Source organism: Megalops cyprinoides, chromosome 9, assembly GCF_013368585.1.
Source record: "Megalops cyprinoides isolate fMegCyp1 chromosome 9, fMegCyp1.pri, whole genome shotgun sequence".
In the NCBI taxonomy this organism is placed as follows: domain Eukaryota; kingdom Metazoa; phylum Chordata; class Actinopteri; order Elopiformes; family Megalopidae; genus Megalops; species Megalops cyprinoides.
The window spans coordinates 24,902,789-24,920,866 of NC_050591.1; the positions used below are offsets into that span (position 1 = coordinate 24,902,789).

General features: G+C 45.4%; 1 protein-coding gene across 3 annotated transcripts in view; it reads right to left on the bottom strand.

Annotated features, from left to right (window-relative positions):
- Nucleotides 1-18,078, bottom strand: part of stx1a (syntaxin 1A (brain)) — a 70,170-nt gene that overhangs the window by 5,093 nt on the left and 46,999 nt on the right. For all 3 annotated transcript variants that reach the window (XM_036536198.1, XM_036536200.1, XM_036536199.1), the window contains exons 6-8: nt 17,852-17,960; nt 3,108-3,181; nt 1,304-1,441 (exon numbers count right to left, since the gene is read on the bottom strand). In XM_036536198.1, coding sequence (XP_036392091.1) covers nt 1,304-1,441; nt 3,108-3,181; nt 17,852-17,960 — 321 coding nt within the window. The remainder of the gene's footprint in view (nt 1-1,303; nt 1,442-3,107; nt 3,182-17,851; nt 17,961-18,078) is intronic.

Below are 18,078 nucleotides of genomic sequence, written 5' to 3' on the forward strand. Positions count from 1 at the left end.
CAAGAACGAACAAGCACAGCACAGACATATACAGTGCACAAACTCATTAAAAGAGCGTTAGTCTATCAATTATTGAATCAAGCACATTCATGTTAATAAACTGACATTCTGAAAATTTTCTCTCCCCCGAATTGAAGCACTTGAATAATTTAGATACAGTATTCATGACAAGAAATACACTGGCCTTAAAGACCTACAATCAAAACGAATGGTCAGCATCCCCACATTTAGAACTGACATAAAATGCCTATCTGACTTGCACAGCCTCTGGCTACTTTCTTTGCCACACTCTGACCAAAGAGCTTTGTTGACGGATGGAGGCAAAAAACTTAATCCTTTAATTTATGTTTGTCTCACCCTTACTTGGTGAGTACAGTATGTGTGAACTGCTCCCTCACAGTTTGTGTGGGTGAGTGGGATCTGGGCGGAATTTGCTCAGAGTAGGCAGCATCACACAAATCAGTGTTTGCGTGGCGCTGTCCAAGCACAGGGTTTTCACACCGTTCACAGCATGATTCACTAAAACAAATATGGGAGGACCACCAAAAACCCACCCAGGATGGAGATCAACAGTTGCGGAACATAGAAGTCTGAGGACGTGTCAGTGAATCTGAGAGGATACTCTCGTTAAATTCAATGAATAGGAGCTACAATGAACTTGTGTCAGTTTTTGCAGAGAAGACTGAAGCTAGCATCCTGATCAAAGATGTGCCATCACCTACTGGGAACAATGCCATGCTGCTTTCGGTGGCAGAAGAACAGGAAGGGGGGGTTTATACCATACTCTCTCCTTCTACAAACCACTTTTCCCTCTGGCTTGAACATGGACATGTCATGAGAGCGATTAGGAAAGATAACCAAGTCTGACCATGGTTTTATAAACCATCATTTTTTTCCCCTCAAACAATACATTGCTCCTCTCCGTTAATTACTTCAAGCAGTCATCATTTTCTGTCACTTATCTGAAATGTAATAAACACATTTGAAATTCAGGAATATTACGTGCAAGCAGTAATGGAAACAACCTCTGTTAATCATTGCACTCAGGTTTGAAATATTACACTCCTGGTTAATTGCATTGAATATGTTACTTTATGCCAAATCCAGTTACTGCAGACAGACTTCCAAACCTTTCCTTTTTTTTGTACAACTAATATGTTGTTACCAATTAATCACTCTGCATGATTGAAGGACTCAATGACACACAGACAGTGGACATTTGGTGCCCAGGACCAGCTTGATGCTGACCAGGCCTGCTCCTGGCCCAAGAGGGCTGACGTTGAGCAATGAGACGGGATCTCACCTGGCTCTCCACCAGCATCGCCATGTCCATGAACATATCGTGCAGTTCACGGATGCTGTTCTCCAGCTTGATAATCTCGTTGTGCCGGGTCTCGATCTCGTTCATGGCCTGCTGGGTAATATTTGAGTCCATGATGATCTGCAGGGGGAGAAGAGGTGAGTTGAAAAGCCTCCATCAGGACCAAAACACAGGGGCACTTTCTTTCACCTGCACGGAAGACTGCCCACAATGCACTGCGGGTACAGTCAGGGTGGACGGGACTGCTCCTATCCCTGTTCTTACAGGTTATGTCTACAGCACATTCTGGCATGACATGGTAGCCATTAGTCATCTCTCAGATGCTTTTACTAACACAGAGATCTCAGTTGTAAATTAACACAAGAATTTATTCCTAACACAAGAATTTATTCCTTTCAACACAGAGAATGACCACAGAGTAATCTCAGAGGGAAAATATGTGAGACAGGTGGAGACCCCTACCCCAGTTTGCATGTTGGATGACTGGGCTCTCTAAGCCTACTTCATTCTGCTCTATATAATTGGTCAGACACACATACACATGCACACACACACACATATGCACTCACATGCACACACATGCACAGAGCTTACTCATTTACCCAAAATCCTCAATCCCCAGCCTATCCTCCACCACACACACACACACACACACACACACACACACACACACATACTCCTTTTCAGTTAACCTACAACCTCCATAAACTCTCTCCTGAATAAACTGGAATGGGATCACAATGGCTTTCGGATGCCTCTGAGAGTTTCTCCTCTTGCCTTGAAGGCGACCGGAGCTCTGTCTGGAATTTCAATCACCTCTGTCCCCCCTGGGCAACAGGCGGGCAGCAATCCCCTCCTGTCCGTCAAGAGTCCCATTTGCAGGGGTGAGATGAGGACAGGGGCTTTTAATAGCCTTGTTGAGAACACTGCTCTCTCCTGTGTTCTGAGTGAACACGGGGGGATTCTCAGGCTCAACACTCTAACAAAGTAACCCTGGCAGTGGAGACAACTGAGGACTATTTATTGCCCACAACAGTGTGTCTGTTCCCAGGCCCCAGCACAACGTGTACAGCCTTTTCTCAGCAGGGCAGGATTCTCCTCCCTCTCCCAGAGGCCCATCCCCGCAGACACCTGTGCCGGATAGACCACAGTGATGGAGGATGCTCCTGCTACCTGCTAATTATGCTCTGGTGATGACTTCATGAACACCAAAATAGGTGGAGCTACCATGTGCCGTCCATCACTGACTCCTGTCAACAAATCAGAACTCTTTCGCTTGGCACAGCACAACACTGCTAATGGCTGAAATCGTGTTTTGCTGATAGCACATGATAGCTCCATCTGTTTTGGGAGTTATGAAGCATCACTTTCCCATCATTGCACATGGGCAGTGCCACTTATCCCCAAGCACTGGAAGCAGCCATGCAGGAGCGTCAAGGCTTTTTTCAGGAGGGTGGCAGGCCTTCTGGCCAGACAGTGTCTCTCCCACTATGCATCACTAGGCATTCCCTAGTTCATATGGAGGATACAGAGTAAAGGCCTGACTGAAGCCATCTTGCACAAACATCTCTTCAGAAAAGAATGTCTGTAATCCCATTTGGGCCCCATTCAAAACCACTGGTACTGCTGTGCGCACTGGGTAATGGGACAAACGAGAAAGAGCACTTCCTGCATCCGCAAATGTCTGTGTCTCCAGTGAGCACACAAGTGTGCATGCGTGCGTGTGAGAGAGAGAGACAGAGAGAGCGAGAGAGCAAGGAGAGACAGAGAGAAAACCAGCACTCACCCCCGAGGTGAAGATAGCAGGGTTGTCGCTCTCCAGCATGCTCTCCAGCTCCTCATTGGTTGTGTTCCTGCCAGCTGAAATGACACAAACACAAAACACTTTAGGGCTAGCACTCCTTATGTACACTGAGTAACTGAACACTGAAACAGAGCACTCCAGCACAGAGCTACTGTGAGGGCACAGTCCCATTGCACTCCACTTACATTACATTTACATTATTGGCATTTAGCAGATGCTCTTATCCAAGAGCGACTTACATAGGTCATAATTTTTACAAGTTATCCAGCTGGATATTTGCTGAGGCAATTGTAGGTTAAGTACCTTGTTCAAGGGTACAGCAGCAGTGCTCCAGCAGGGAATCAAACCAGCAACCTTTTGGTTACCAGTCCTGCTCCTTACCACCAGCCTACACAGCCACCCCAAACTCCCACTGAATATCTATTTATATTTAGGCTGCCCTTCAGTGGCACAGAGACAGTCATCACTCATGGCTTTCCCATACACTCACTGCCTGCAATATTCACCCACAAAAACATTCCCCATCCATTATGCACCATTCCATATCCCACCAATTAGACAGCGGATTCCTCCAAGGAAGGTGTGCATGCAGAACCAGCCACAATCCAGTTATCTTTCCTCTACGTGACAGATTATTGGAGATGACAAGACTTCACTGTCAAAAACATTCACTAAGTAGGAAATGAGTTCACTGCTGAAACTGAGACAATATGAGCAAATTATTATTTTTTGTCAGGCTTGATGATGTATGGTACCTCGTACACCCACAGCAGACTGACTGTATAATGTATGGTACCACATACACCCACAGCAGACGGACTGTATACTGTATGGTACCACATACACCCACAGCAGACTGACTGTATAATGTATCGTACCACAGATACCTGCAGCAGTCTGGCTGTATAATGCATGGTACCACATAAACCCACAGCAAGCTCAGGCTTCAGCCTAGTGGTGTGGCTGCAACGGTGGGTAGGTTGAACAGCTATATGTAGAACTATAAACAGACAATGGCAGAGCCCATAAACCTGCAAACTCTGACAGAGATATGCCTAAGAGAGCTGACATTTTCATTCTATGCCCTGTAAATACGCATGACAGCACGTACACTGTTGCAATTCGTTTCCCAGCGTGGAGGGAGAATGGCGTTATTCAAACAGTCAGTGATCCTGCTGTGGCGGGTGCATGTTACAGCCAGATCCACTGGAGGATCATGGGAAGGCAGGGATGCAACGCGATCCATTTATCACTCACAATTACTATAACCACAGTGTTGGTGGAGGCTGATATGAGGCCTCACTGTTGCCTTGACCTCTTTAATAAAATCTACATGATCACTGACACAAAAGCACAGCCCCAAGCTCACATCATAAGCAGGTGGATGGACAGAGGAAGGCAGCCTGGGCCCTCCTGTTCCACATCACTATCTGCGGTCACTCAGAACTCAGAGCACGCTTCGGTGTGCCGCATCGCCACCGCAACCCCCCAGCCCCACCCCCCCATTCCCGCTCACAGCTGCTGCTACACTCCACACGCATGCAGATCAACGTCAGCCACAGCGCCAGGCTGCTGGGGGGGGGGTGCTAGGACAGGGTGAAGAGAAGGGACACGATGCGAACATATCCTGGAAAAAAGGAAGGTAAGGACTGGAGGAGAGTGGAATGCTGATTGCAGTGACCTGTGTCCAGAGGCCTAAGGAATAATGGACACCCCATTATCTCTCCAGATGTGAGCCGCTACATTTTTAAGTGGCTTCATAAAGAGGCACCGGCTGAAAATAAATGTCGTTTTATTCGTCTGCATTAATGCATTCCTTTTTGTTACACCTTCTGTAATTATGACATAAGAACTGTAGAGGCTGAGTGGGCGACTTAATAATAGAAACACTTTATTGGCTGCATCTAGGAGCTACAGCACCTGATCGTGTCTTAGCTTGCAACAAACCAATAAAAAGGCAGAAGAATGACTGAGTGAAACCAACTGTGATTGTTAAAGGACTGATGCCATCAAACAAGAAGCTCTTTAGCATGCACGTGCATGAATGCCCAAGTCAAACAGAGATTGGCGCATATACCAGTTGGGTATTTTCCCAACCTGCAAAGTGTCTCAAACCTGTGAACTTCACAGCTACATGGCCTTGACGTCTGGTTGGAAGAATTCACTCCATGGTTCTAAAAGGTCACTGCAGCACTGGAGAGTTACGCTTCTCGACACTAACTCTAGGGGGCAATGTGACGCCCTGAGATAGGCAGCACATGGTCTGACTGTGTACCTCTGGGGGGAGTAATGCAAAAATCCCATAATGCATGAGCTCTGTGCTGGCATGAAATGTCTGTTCAAGAGCAAATCAAGGACCCAGATGAAACAAGTAGGGAAGAGCAGCAAAGCCGGAGCTTAAAGGCATGTCTGCAATAATACTCAACCTGTCAGACAAACTGCATAAGCTGAACCTCTCCTCTTACCCTACTGTCTGTGGACTAATTAAAGTCATTCTGTTTGTCTGAGACCTCCATCTCCCCTCTGCCCTCTATTGCAAGACCTTATTCATATGTAACCCCCACCCCCGCCCTTCAGCTATGCCGGAACACAGAATAAAATAAAAAATGGCACCATCTTTGAAAGGTTTATCTGCAGTACATCTCCTGATCACCTGCCTGGGATCAAGGTCAATTAGTCCCCTCTTGAATTAATTGCGACCAGGAGGAGTCATTTTTAATCTGTTGTGGCAACCAGGCACACTACCAGAGTGTTGGCTTTGTTTTTCTTTAATTTCGTTAGTTTTTTTGCTCTTACACAATCTGCAGCAGATAGGTGAAGAATGTCTGATTGCGTTCATTAAAACCGATCAGTCCGCCCTCATTTCCGGCCCGGCGGTCAGATGCCGAGGTTCAATCACCTCGACCTACGCACGCCTCCACAACCTCCCCTCCGAAGGCAATTTCCTCTCCACTCATCCAACCCCACAACACATTCTTGGGCAATTCAATTCCTCCGATGCCACTTATTCAGTTTGTTTCCCTCTTTCCCTCTCTTTCTCTCTCTCATACACATGCACTCCCACACAGACCTCACAATTTTCCATGCTTTCTTGGAGGGTACTGAGGAGAGCTGAAGGGTTAGACTGGTCCTACTAAAACTTGAAGTGACCGTCTGTTTTCAGCAGCATCAAGTAAATTCACACAACTCACTGCAAAGCTGAATCAATGGAGAGCTTACACATACCTGGCAGTCAAGACTGAAGTGTTTCTAAGAATCCACACTAGCCACAATCCTCCACTACTGATCAGTGGAGAAATTCACAGTTATGGGTTTACCTCCCTAAGCTTTGCAAAACCTTCATCTCTCCATCTCACACTGAAAGAGCAACTCTATCTCTCTTTCAATGGATGGATGCCACACTTCACTATAGTAAGGAACTTTACATGCTGCTTTATATTTCTCCCACTTAATGATATATTGACTCTTGTGACATGTAATGAACAAATCTGGTCTTCTTTACCATTTAATCAAGGCAAACAAAATGTTTTTTGGTTCAAGCAAATATCCTCAGAGGACAGCAAATATGTAGTTATAACCTGCTAGTGGATGTACCTTAGGTCCAACAACAAGTCAGCAGCACCTACAAAGCAAAAAAAAAAAAAAAGACAGACAGTCCTCCCTATAGTGACAGCCTCATGTCCCTCCAGGTGTCACAGCTGACTCACAGCCTGGGTCCAGGGGAGATGGGGGGGGTGGGGAGTGGGCGGCACAGAGCCAGGGCTGATGGGAGGTCTGGGCAGGGAAGCGTGGCGTGCTTGGCCCAGGGGATCTCATCCACATGTCCCTGCACTAAGGAGCTGCCTGAGATCACGGCACGGGGGTGGGAGGACAGGAGGAAGGGGAGGGTGAAGGAGAGAGCGGGGGTGGGGAGGGGACGAGGGCTGGCCTGACCGTGAGGGATTGTGACTGAGGTCAGGGCAGTGGCTGCGCTTGCTGGCGGAATACTGATGCATTCCGACCGTGATGCCACCCCATGCGCTTCTCTGTCCCTGTCCCTCTCATTGGTTCCTGAGAGATCTGATAAGCTGCGACATTGGGACATTATTCGCTGCAGACACATTTAAATGCTGAGGAACACGCGCTTAAGGAAGACGGGTGACTCATTGATATTTTCCACTTGAGACCTAATATAAAAATGTTAATGTCCAGAGAAAAGCTTTGTTTTAAAAATAACACTCAGGCCATTATTATGTGAATATTGATCATGCTGTCTCTGACTGCTGTATCCTGTGTTTTTATGGGAAGTAAACCCCCCACCCCCACTCCCCTGGTGGTTGAGTGTATCGGTGTCCGCCATGTAGATGAGATGTGCATCCTCTCCCCAGGGTACTGGGTTCAGGGCTGTTTTGTCATTGTGGGCTGGTTCAATATTGACTCAGTGCTGCCTACTTCCTGCTTTATGCACCATCCCCCTCCCTCAACTAAGATATCAAAGAGCTACAGGGAAGGCTGTCAGAGCAGTACACAGGCTACAGAGAGATCAAAAAGTCTGTGTTCCCATTACACCAGTAGGGGGCACACTACTGTAAGTGATCAGCCTTAATCCTCTCAAATGTGTGTTAAGGATTCTTCCAATATGGTCCACAAAGTGAGGAAAATGGTTAACCATTTTGTTAAAGAACATATTACAACCTGGAAAATACTATATTCAGCTAAACTCACATGCATGTTTTGACCCTGAGAAAACTGATTATTTTGAAGATGTATTGCACAGCTGCCCAAAGTGGATAATTATATGTCAAGTACAAGATTATCAAGATCATCAGCTACGAAGGCTCTGTGTAAATTAACTTCCAAATATGTGTATAGTTTTCTACATTAAAATCCCTAAAGGTAACAAAGAAAACAAACTGGACATCCAGCAATTTCAAAATTTCAAAAAATTATTGTTATCACACGTGCGATTTCTTGCTTGTTCTGACTCATTCCGGTAATCTCACTTTCCACAGCAGTGCCATTCTATGCCAGACTTGGTGACACAAAAACAGCTCTGCCACATCATCCTCTGGTGTGTATCATTCCATTAGAAGCCCAAATTGCTCCAAAAGTTCAATATCCTGGGAGAGCTGACAGCCCAATCAGCTTCGGCAGGCAGAAGGCTCCCAGTGATGAGGCTCGGTGCTTTGTGAAAATGACGGGACGTTTAAGCCTGATGTCAGGATAAACTGGGGCAATAACTCAGAAGAAGGCGCGTGAATGCATGCACGAGCTCGCTCACATGTGCAGGTGCTCCCTCACAGCTGCGGTCAGATGCAAAGCCAATGCAAAGCTCATGCGGTGTCAGATTGTAAGGAAAGCGTTGAGCTCGGGAGCGTTATTAAACAGGATAGGCTGTAATTAGCTTGAAAACCCCGCGTAGGACGAGGAGGAATAAAGGCAAAAGCAGAGCTGGTGCAGAGGTGGAGGATCCCACGACTGCACAACAGGCTTCAATTAACGCCGGAGAAACCAAGGAGGAGGAGAGGAGAGCCCTTTAAACAGTCAGATAAAATGAAATAAATGAGTTAAAAGGGTGTTTATGTGTGATATATTGGCTAAAGTGCAGTGTAATCGTGAAGCAACTGCATAGACTGGGGACCAAATTGACTAGGGATCTAATTAATCAAATTAGACAGGAGGGTTGAAAATGTACTTGACTCTACTAAAGATGAGTGAGGTGAGAAAAAGCAGTGCTGATGAATAACATCAGATTTTTCTCTTGGTATTGCTGGCCTGATGCCTTCCTAAAAAACCAAAATGCGTTATACTATAAAAACAAGGGTGCCACGATAACAAATGCAAATCATTTATACGGACAAAGAAAAGATTTGATTCTGCCAGCCTCCGCATCTCAGATCACTTTAGAAATCATTTATAATTTCATTCTCAGTTCTTGTTCAACCGTTGGCATGAATTCATCGTTTAGCATTAAGGAGCGTGCTTAACAATCAAATTCTGATTTTATCCTTCATCCTATGTTGATTTCATTACAACTTGACAGTTGTTCTTCTGAGACTGCGGGAGAGGAAAACTCTTAATATGTCAATCTGAGGTTTATTAAACATAACCGAACCACTGGTTTATGAAATAACCTTTCAGTGTGAAGGTTATTACTGCTTTTTGTCTGTGCAGACATTAATATAGACAGGTGGTGATATGGCTATTTTAACATTTAATTTCATTTGTTGGAAATACACAGGAGTCATTGCAAATGACCCTGACACCCTGTTTTTCATAAGCGATGAATCACGATCTGGTGACATGTACTGCCAGGGGTGGAACTCGCATTCATGCATACTCCACATGGAGTTGCAGGTGCTTTACCACTAAGCACACACAGGAATGTGCTGGTGTTTGACACAAACGATGCTGATATGAACCCTGAAATGAAGATCATCCCACAGCTGACACAAACCATGGTGCCATGACAACAGGAGGCCACAACATGCATATGCCTGCTGTGACACAGGGAGATTACAATGCACAAAGATTCCCTATAAAGACAGGAGAGCTCACTATCCACAAGTCCCAGTGCTGTGATAACTCTCCTGTGAGGTTCACAACCTCCCTTCTCCCTCCTCTTAAAGCACGCTTGTGGAGATGCCAGACTCAGAGTAACTTCGCTTTTGTACAAATTCTGACACATCCACTCTTCCTCTGCCTAATAGACTTCCCCCAAAACATGACGGCTTCATTCTGAGGCAGGTCCCTGTTGTGTGAGTACACTTCCTGCAGGGCAAACTAGGATATTAATACATGCGGTACATCAGCAGTTAGGAGACCATGAACTCATTCCAATCCGTGAAACCACCTCTCAGAAATCTAAATGACTTCTATTTTTATGGAAGCTGAAATGCTTTACTCCTTGACCTGAATGAGTCTCTCACTCAGACCCTTCCTGTGCCCACTTTCTGAATGACCTACAGGTGGGAAGGCCACATTTGAACAAGCCACATCTGGTTGCATACAATTACAGAGATAGTTCTTGAAAAAAATAAAATGGTAAGGTTATCTAAAGCCAGGAATGAGGATGATTCAAGCAGATGCTTCTCTCCCTGGAGAGTGGTGTCCGTGGACAGGAGGGTGGTAGGGGTGAATGGCCCCTTGCCTTTCCTGATCATCTTTACCCTCACAGGATTCCAAACCTCGCTCATCTGAGGCAGAGGCTCTGACCGGTTGCCATGGAGAACGTGGCCCGGGGAAATTGATGAGTCTATTCCAGATCTCATTTCACCTCATTATCTTTTATTTCAAATGATAATTCTTCAAGGGGTGGACAAAAAATGCATTTCCCCGTACAAGAATGATGAAATGAAAGACTGTACTAGACCTCACACCTTTCAGACGCAACAATTATCCCAATTGACCTTGTATTAGTTCATTAAGCATTCATTATGTGGCCAAAGATGATACCCTCTAAGTTACCATGCTATGTTCTAAAACAACATGCTCCATGTACTCAGTGTTTGATAGTTATATTTGTCCAAAGGAGAACTGCACAGCAACAGCACAGAGAAGCTGTCATTTACTGCAGTCCTTCAGTTATAAACATTGACTTTTTTTTTGATATAAACAGTATTTCTACATTACCGAGGTTTTCATAAGCAACTGACTATCTCTAGGAGATACAATTCATTTTGAAATTCTTTTTCGCACTCCCCATTATTATTGCAAATACAGAATAAAGCAGCAGAGGTGGAAACAGACAAGTGATCATTAAAGGCAATTTTGATAATACACAAAGTAGCCTTTGCTACTTTGCTACCATCAAGCAATTTACATGACACGGTTGTGTATAATCTCTGAACTACCAAACTACAATTTAACTGATCCTCTGGATACATCAGTGCTACACACAAACCAGGATTTCTGGGCCCTGAGGCATATGACATGAGTGTCAGAAAGGATCTTGGAAAACTGCACTGAAAACAAATTCTGATTAGTAGTAGTGAGATACGAATTTTCACATATCACTTTGAAAATGTAAAACACAGCTAACAGTGAAACCCCTAATATTCAAACCTTCTTCCAATGCTGTAAACTAATATTTAACATGAAAAAATCCTTACAATATGCCAGAGTGGTTGCCTGAAATTGATGTTAAAAAGAAGAAATTATTCATACAGATACACAGTTGCTCTATCTGTTACATTTATGTAGGGCATGATGAATCTGACCGCTGCTCAGCTGAATCTGGGAAGACCTGTAGCTCTACACGTGTTCTGCATTTTAACCTGCGGACAGCTCAGGGTCAATCTCCTGTGCGTGTCACTGAAGCTGGACTCAGTAGAAGCGGGGGGGGGGGGGGGTGGAAGGCTACAGCCAGCGGAATCTCATCCAGGCCTGGCCTTGGCTGTGAGCCCTGGTGGGGCTACTCAGTGCTACCCACCTGACTCAAGAGCCCCAGCGCATGTGCCTCACAATCGGTCTCCGGAGGTTGTCTGAAAGTTCTCCACAGGGCCACTGCCGTTCTCCATCGCCAAGGCCTCCCCGCCCCGGGCACCGGCCTCCAAGGATCACAAATCATAGCCTTCATCAGTGCTTTATTTTATAGGGGGCAATTCATTACACGAGACACCCTCACGGCAGCGCCATAAAAAGAGGCAGCATTGAGTCATAAAAGGAAGAAGGGCTAAATAATGTACTACACACAGGACTGGGTGGCCTTGTGACCCAGCGCCCATTAAGCATGCAGATGCTTGCAAATGCACGCGTGTGAGATATTGGTCTTGGTCTCGATCAAAGGCAGCTAAAGCCTTAATGCTCACATCCTCCCTCATCTTTGAATTATGCAAGGAAAAAATGGTACACATGTGCCAGAAATGTACACACAGCATATGGAAATGTATTCAAATACATACATGCATGCAACTCAGCCTGGTATTGCAGACTCTCATCACTTCAGGTTGCAAAAATCTATACTCTGCACTACAGTCATGCACAAAACTTTGTACCCACAAGGCATGAGTCTCTGTTTGTCACCAAGCTATTGAAACCAGAATTGTATTTTTTCCTTTAACTGTGTATTTATGTTGATTTGTCTCAAAGTGAATGGAAAGGATCATCTAAATTCAGTTCACCGCACAGCGTCTTTGATGGAGAATCAATACAGTACCTCGCAGAGCACTGATAGCATACATCTCACTTTCTGCTATTGACATATTTGTTTTGACTGAAGTCAGAATGAGAAAATAATAATGGGAAATAATGCTCATTTCTGAAAGACAGTATCATTTGCTAAAATAATTGCAGGAAACGGTGCAGAGAGAAAATGAATCCTTGTTTGCTACAGAAATGTGCAGTTACTGGTTTCATGCTGGAAGCAAGTATTATCAATGTAGTGAAATATCTTTGTGTATTCATGTGCACAAATTCTTACAAAATAAGCTTACTTTGAGTGACCCTAATATAGTAACTATATATGAATAAATCTACATAAATCTGGCATCCAAAAAAAAGCGAAACTGATGGATGATTTTGAACAGTAACACATCCCATCAACATGTATAGCAATGCCATGTTTTTCTTTGCACTTCAGCATATTCCTATGATCCTACACTTCAGATTACTGCAAGCAACAACATGAGAAGATGTTCATTTTTTCCAGCTTGTTGAAACTATGACTTGGTTGTACTGCATTCCATTGTACCATATGGGATTAATACACATTTTTTGAAAAGAAAAGGAAAATAAAAATCCTACTAAAACAGTAAGCTTACAGCACTGTTGGTATATGTATGTACATTTGTGTTTTTAAGCAAACCTTTGCAAACTGGTTCCAATTTCAATCTGCCTAGCTTCACAGCATTATGCACCTTAAATGCATTAGATTTTGGTCAATGAGTGATTTGATGATTGATAGTGGTACCACACTCTGGGCTAATTATATAGATTTAATGGAATAATTATAGCATTACCAAGAGCATGCTATTTGGGATATTGTCTTTACTGTGTCATTACCTCCTCTTTGAGACCTTAAAGTCTGGGAAATACCACAGAAACATATTGGTGTGTCAGCTGGTCTCAATTATGAATGGTTCTGAAAGTGCCCAGGGAGTGATTAAATGTACAACTAATAATAACAGTATGGCTGCTTCGTTGCAGCCTATCCCTTTGCCTGTGTCACACAGTATAAGGGCATCTCCTTGTCCCTGGAAGAATAACATTGTGGCAGGTCCACCTGGGAGACACACAGTGAGGAAGAAGTGCATCTCGCAAGATCCTTCTGTCCTAGAGGAGGAGGGTGGGGTGGGGATAATCCCCTCCCCCACTGTGACCTGAAATCAAAATCCTGCAATCATGCCAGCTGGCAGATCTCCGCCAGGAACATTTTTTCCTGAATGCTGTTTTCAAACACGGGCTGTTGGGTTCGGTGCCAGGTCTCTGAACTGGTAATAAACAGTCCTGTTAGGACTGATTGTCTGTAAGGAGGTGCTTGATCACATCGAAATGAGAGGACTGCAGGCTGGTGGCAGTAAGTCAACACTACTTCTTGTCTATGGTTCTCATTCTGTCAGGACCATCTCGTCTTTGCCAAAGCCCTGCCAACACTGCAAACATACTCACACAGGGGAAAAACAACACAAATACTGACCGATGAGTTAAAACACCTGAACTCTTCTATATATTATCAACTTTTCTGTTTTTCAGATATTCATATATTATTTTCAGATATTTTTTCCCCAAAAGTTAATTCCACTCTCCCACCTAGAACAGTAATCTCAGTCCAAGAACTAACACACATTCAGTGTTCACAGACCACAAGGCTGCCGTATATTTGGATGCAGGTTAGGATTTCGGTTAGTCTCACCTAACGCCTCTGCTCTGAGTTTTAATTCACAGTCGCTCACCATTTGTGCCCTCCCCCTGGTCGGCCATTCATAGAGAGCAGGCCTGTTTACGTCAGGCCCCATTCTCGACCTTGACTGAAGGACAGAACAGCAGGCACAGAAACGGAGGGTGGCGGTGTACTGCCTTTGTGGGATGAAGGTGTGTGTGTGTGTGTGTGTGTGTGTGTGCACATGCGCATAGGTGTGTGTGAGAGCGAAAGAGTAGGTGCAGGGGTATGTAAAAAAAACAGAATGGAATCATTTGTGAAGCGAGGCAGGTGGTGCGAGAGACAGAGGAACAATTATAACTACGGACGGTGCAGGAGACACAGATGTTGAGGGAATTGTGGGAGTCTGACAGGTGAGTGCAGACAGCCCTGGCAGCTGCACACATAGCTTGTCCCCCCTAACCTCTCTGCCCCCAGTGAGAGACTGACCTTTACCTCAGAACCAAACCTGCTGATAGTCTGATTCCCCCAGTGGCAGCGCTATCTGGACTTGCTGGTCTGTTGGGAAGCACACATGGAAAAACCAGCCGGAGAGGTCACACAAGGTCTAATTGAGGAACCAAAGTCTGGATGCTTTCGAGGAAATGCAGCACAATGCGGGGAACTGTGTGGGTTTCCAGAGCTTATTGTACCTGAATACAATATTGTGTGGCTGGAATACACAGGCACATGAAGCATGACAGGTTAATGATGAAGGGAGACACATTCACAGATGTAGAGGGTGTCTCATACAGGATAAGTTGTTGAAGCATTTCCCATAATTTCTAGTGCTAACTACTAATTTTTTTGGATATTCTATGCTAATGCAGTTTAAAATATCAATAAATGGTAATGAGAAGGAGCTGAAATCAGAACAATTTCCAATGTAAACAAAAGAAAAATTCTCATACCTTAAAAAATATTAGCAAAATTAAATAGGAGAAATAGGAGGAAACCAAATCTACACATTCAACACCAAAGGCAGAAAAATAAATTGCAGTATTTCTGTTTGGTTCGCCAATTTAGCAAAAAGCTGGGTTTGCTTTTCCTATACGGAAATAAAACATATTCTAACATATTGAGAAATACATTGTTCAGGCCAAGAATGCACTGCAAATATAATTAAAATATATTAATGCAAATCAGAAATAAATTGCAATGTACTGAAATAGCAGTAACCTACACACCTAAAATATACAGATTGAGCTAAAAGTATACTCTCTAAAATATATTCTCAACATCTCATTTTTAGTGTTCTTCCTGTAAGGTTCAGAAGGTTCTGAGCACATTATGTTCTCTGGAGGTCAGATGTGCTCCTCTCTCTAACCTGCCATCACTGCCTGTGTGCCTCTGGACCTCTGTCAACTGCGAGCCCCTGACACCAAGACCCAGGAGGCAGAGCACGGCACTGCTGATGTTTTAATAAGCATGAGCGGGAGAGCCAGGGAGAACAGGGAGCCCTGATACCTTTTTTGTGCAATTGCTTCTCCCAAATAAATCACATAAATAAAAATTAGAGCAGCGCTTAGTAGACTGCTTACCTCTGCCATCCCCCACATCTGTCAGATCAGCCCAAAATATGAAATTCCTTTCTAGGCCCTCAGGCAATGACTTCACTAATTTCCTCCCAAGCTGTCAATTTCTCTTTCAGTTATCCTGTTCACAAACGTGCAGACAGATGGAAACACACACACACACACACACACACACACGCATGCACACACACACAGGGGCACAGCATAGGTGCTGCTCCACCAATTGGGGGTAATATCAACAATGGTGTCAAAGACATAGATGGTTAAAAAAGGAGGAGGGGAAACACTTTGAAATTCCAACTTAATAACCGCCTCAATGCCAAACCAAGCTCCTCTTGTCAAAGATCCTCAGTATCTGTCTCCTTCATCTCTTGATTGCTACAAAAGCTGCCGCCTCTGTGAAAATGTATAAATAACAAGACAAAACTTCTTCGCGTGATCTCTACAGATCGTGTGCCAGCCGGCTCTGACCTCGTGCCCTGTGCCGGAGACTGGCTGCTGGTCTGTGGGTGGCACGGGGTGGAGTGTTTGTTGTGGTGCGAGGTGGCGGGAGGAGGAGGTGAGAGCGTGGCGTCTAGGCCGGCAGGGCTGGCAGAGGGCGCCCTGGCAGGCCCGCTTTAAACAGGCGCCTGGTCCTGCTGAGAGACAGATGGCCAGAGGAAACAAACCCCGCTCTCTGCCCCAGGCTCCATGCACACGGTGCCAAGCGAGACAGCTGGCTTTGGGGGGGGGGGGGGGGGGGAGGAGATTGGGATGCCAGCCTGGTTGAGCCAGTGCCACACCGCTCATCAGCAAGAGACAGGAGGAACAATAACTGACAATTCACATTGACTTAACATGAGCTGTTCAGAGGTCAGGATGGCTTTGCTTGAATTGTAATCGTTTGGCACTGTCATATGTGTTCCATTGTGTCCAATGAAAATGGCTACAATTATCAAACACCGGTATTACAACTCACCCAAGTGGACACGGGCATAGCCATACTGACAACTAAAAAAATGCAGGCCTATAAAATTCAGTAACTTCAACTTCTGTATAATTTCAACGTATTCCCACCTGAATCCACCAAGGCGTTGTGGTGAGAAACATGTACCAGGTCTTTAAAATGCCAGCTGCAAAGACTTACAGAAAATACACAACAGTATTCCCTGCTGTGAAAGAAATGCACACAAAAGAAAAGTTGCTGAAATTTGTGTGTGTATAGATGTTCTGACCCTGACAGCCGATAATAAAGAGATCACAACATGGGATTAGTCACTGAATTCAAGTCGTAAAATAAATGTATTTTTTTTACTGTTCCCCAGAAGGCAGTAGTTTTGATGTCAATGTTACATATCACATAGCAGACAGGGCAGTGATTTGGGCTTGTGTGATGCAAGAAGGAATGTATGAGTTCTGTTAAAGTAGCTTTAGCACCCTTTCAGGCTGTTGCCAATCAAGTCATGTTCGATGCAAACGCCCTGGAAGGAGGGCTTCCTCAGCTTAATGCTGAGTCGTTCATGCAGTCTGACACCTCCGTGAGAAACGGCTGTTGGCTGAGAAACAGCAAACAGGTTCCTGCGGATCAGGGCCCTAGACACATTCTCAGTCGGTCTCCCGCATCCAGGCTCTCTATCAAAGACCTATCAGCCACCTAACAGGGCGGCCACGAGGATCGGTCACCAGCGAGGGGTGCTGTCACCTTTGGCACATGAAAGATCCGCCTCCTGAAGTCAATGTGTGAAAACGCCTCCTCGGGGAAGCCGCCTGAGCACACGCAGAGCTTCACAGGTTAGCGTGTGAGCCTTCACAGGAGCGCCGGGGGGGGGGGGGGGGGGGGTGCCTGCTCTGGAGGAATCTCTGATCCAGAGCAACAACACCTTCATCAATCACGCAGGCGCAACGCACCGATGGGGAGAGGGGGGGCTGCGTAACCTGCCGGAGTGCGTCACCGCAGCCTCACTGCCGCGTCGCTTCCATCGCCGCGCTTTGGAAACAGGCTGAACATTTCCAGATAAGCCAAGATTCATGGCTCCTGTCAGGCCGTTTCTAAACAGGACAAATGGCAGCCTGAGAGCACGTCTCAACACAAAATAAACAGCGTTCGTATAGCGCTCGACACCCGCCGAATGGCAGACGTCACGGACAGGACGAATCAATCCACGAGAAGCTTTTCAGTCTCAGGGGCCTGATTACGTTTCGGGGCTTTTATGGTGCTGGTTTATAGCCATCGGCATCATGCTAGTCACTCACCTGAAGGCTTTCATTAGGGCTGCTCAGTAGTGCAGAGCACAGCTACGTAGCATGGGCCAGTCAGGACGACCAGGCCTCAGCAGGTCACATGGTCTGTCTTTGCTCAGAGGCGCGGTACTCACTGATCTCCAGCTGCCGCTGGATCCTGCCCTTGCACCGCTCCCTGTAGTCCGACTGAGTGGCGTTGTACTCTGACATCACTTCCACAAATTTGCGGGACAAAGTGGAATGCTGGGATAGAGGACAGAGAGAGAGAGAGAGAGAGAGAGAGAGAGAGAGAGAGAGAGAGAGAGAGAGTGAACACGAAGGGGTGTATGTGTGTGAGGGAAAAAGAACCATGCTCATTAGA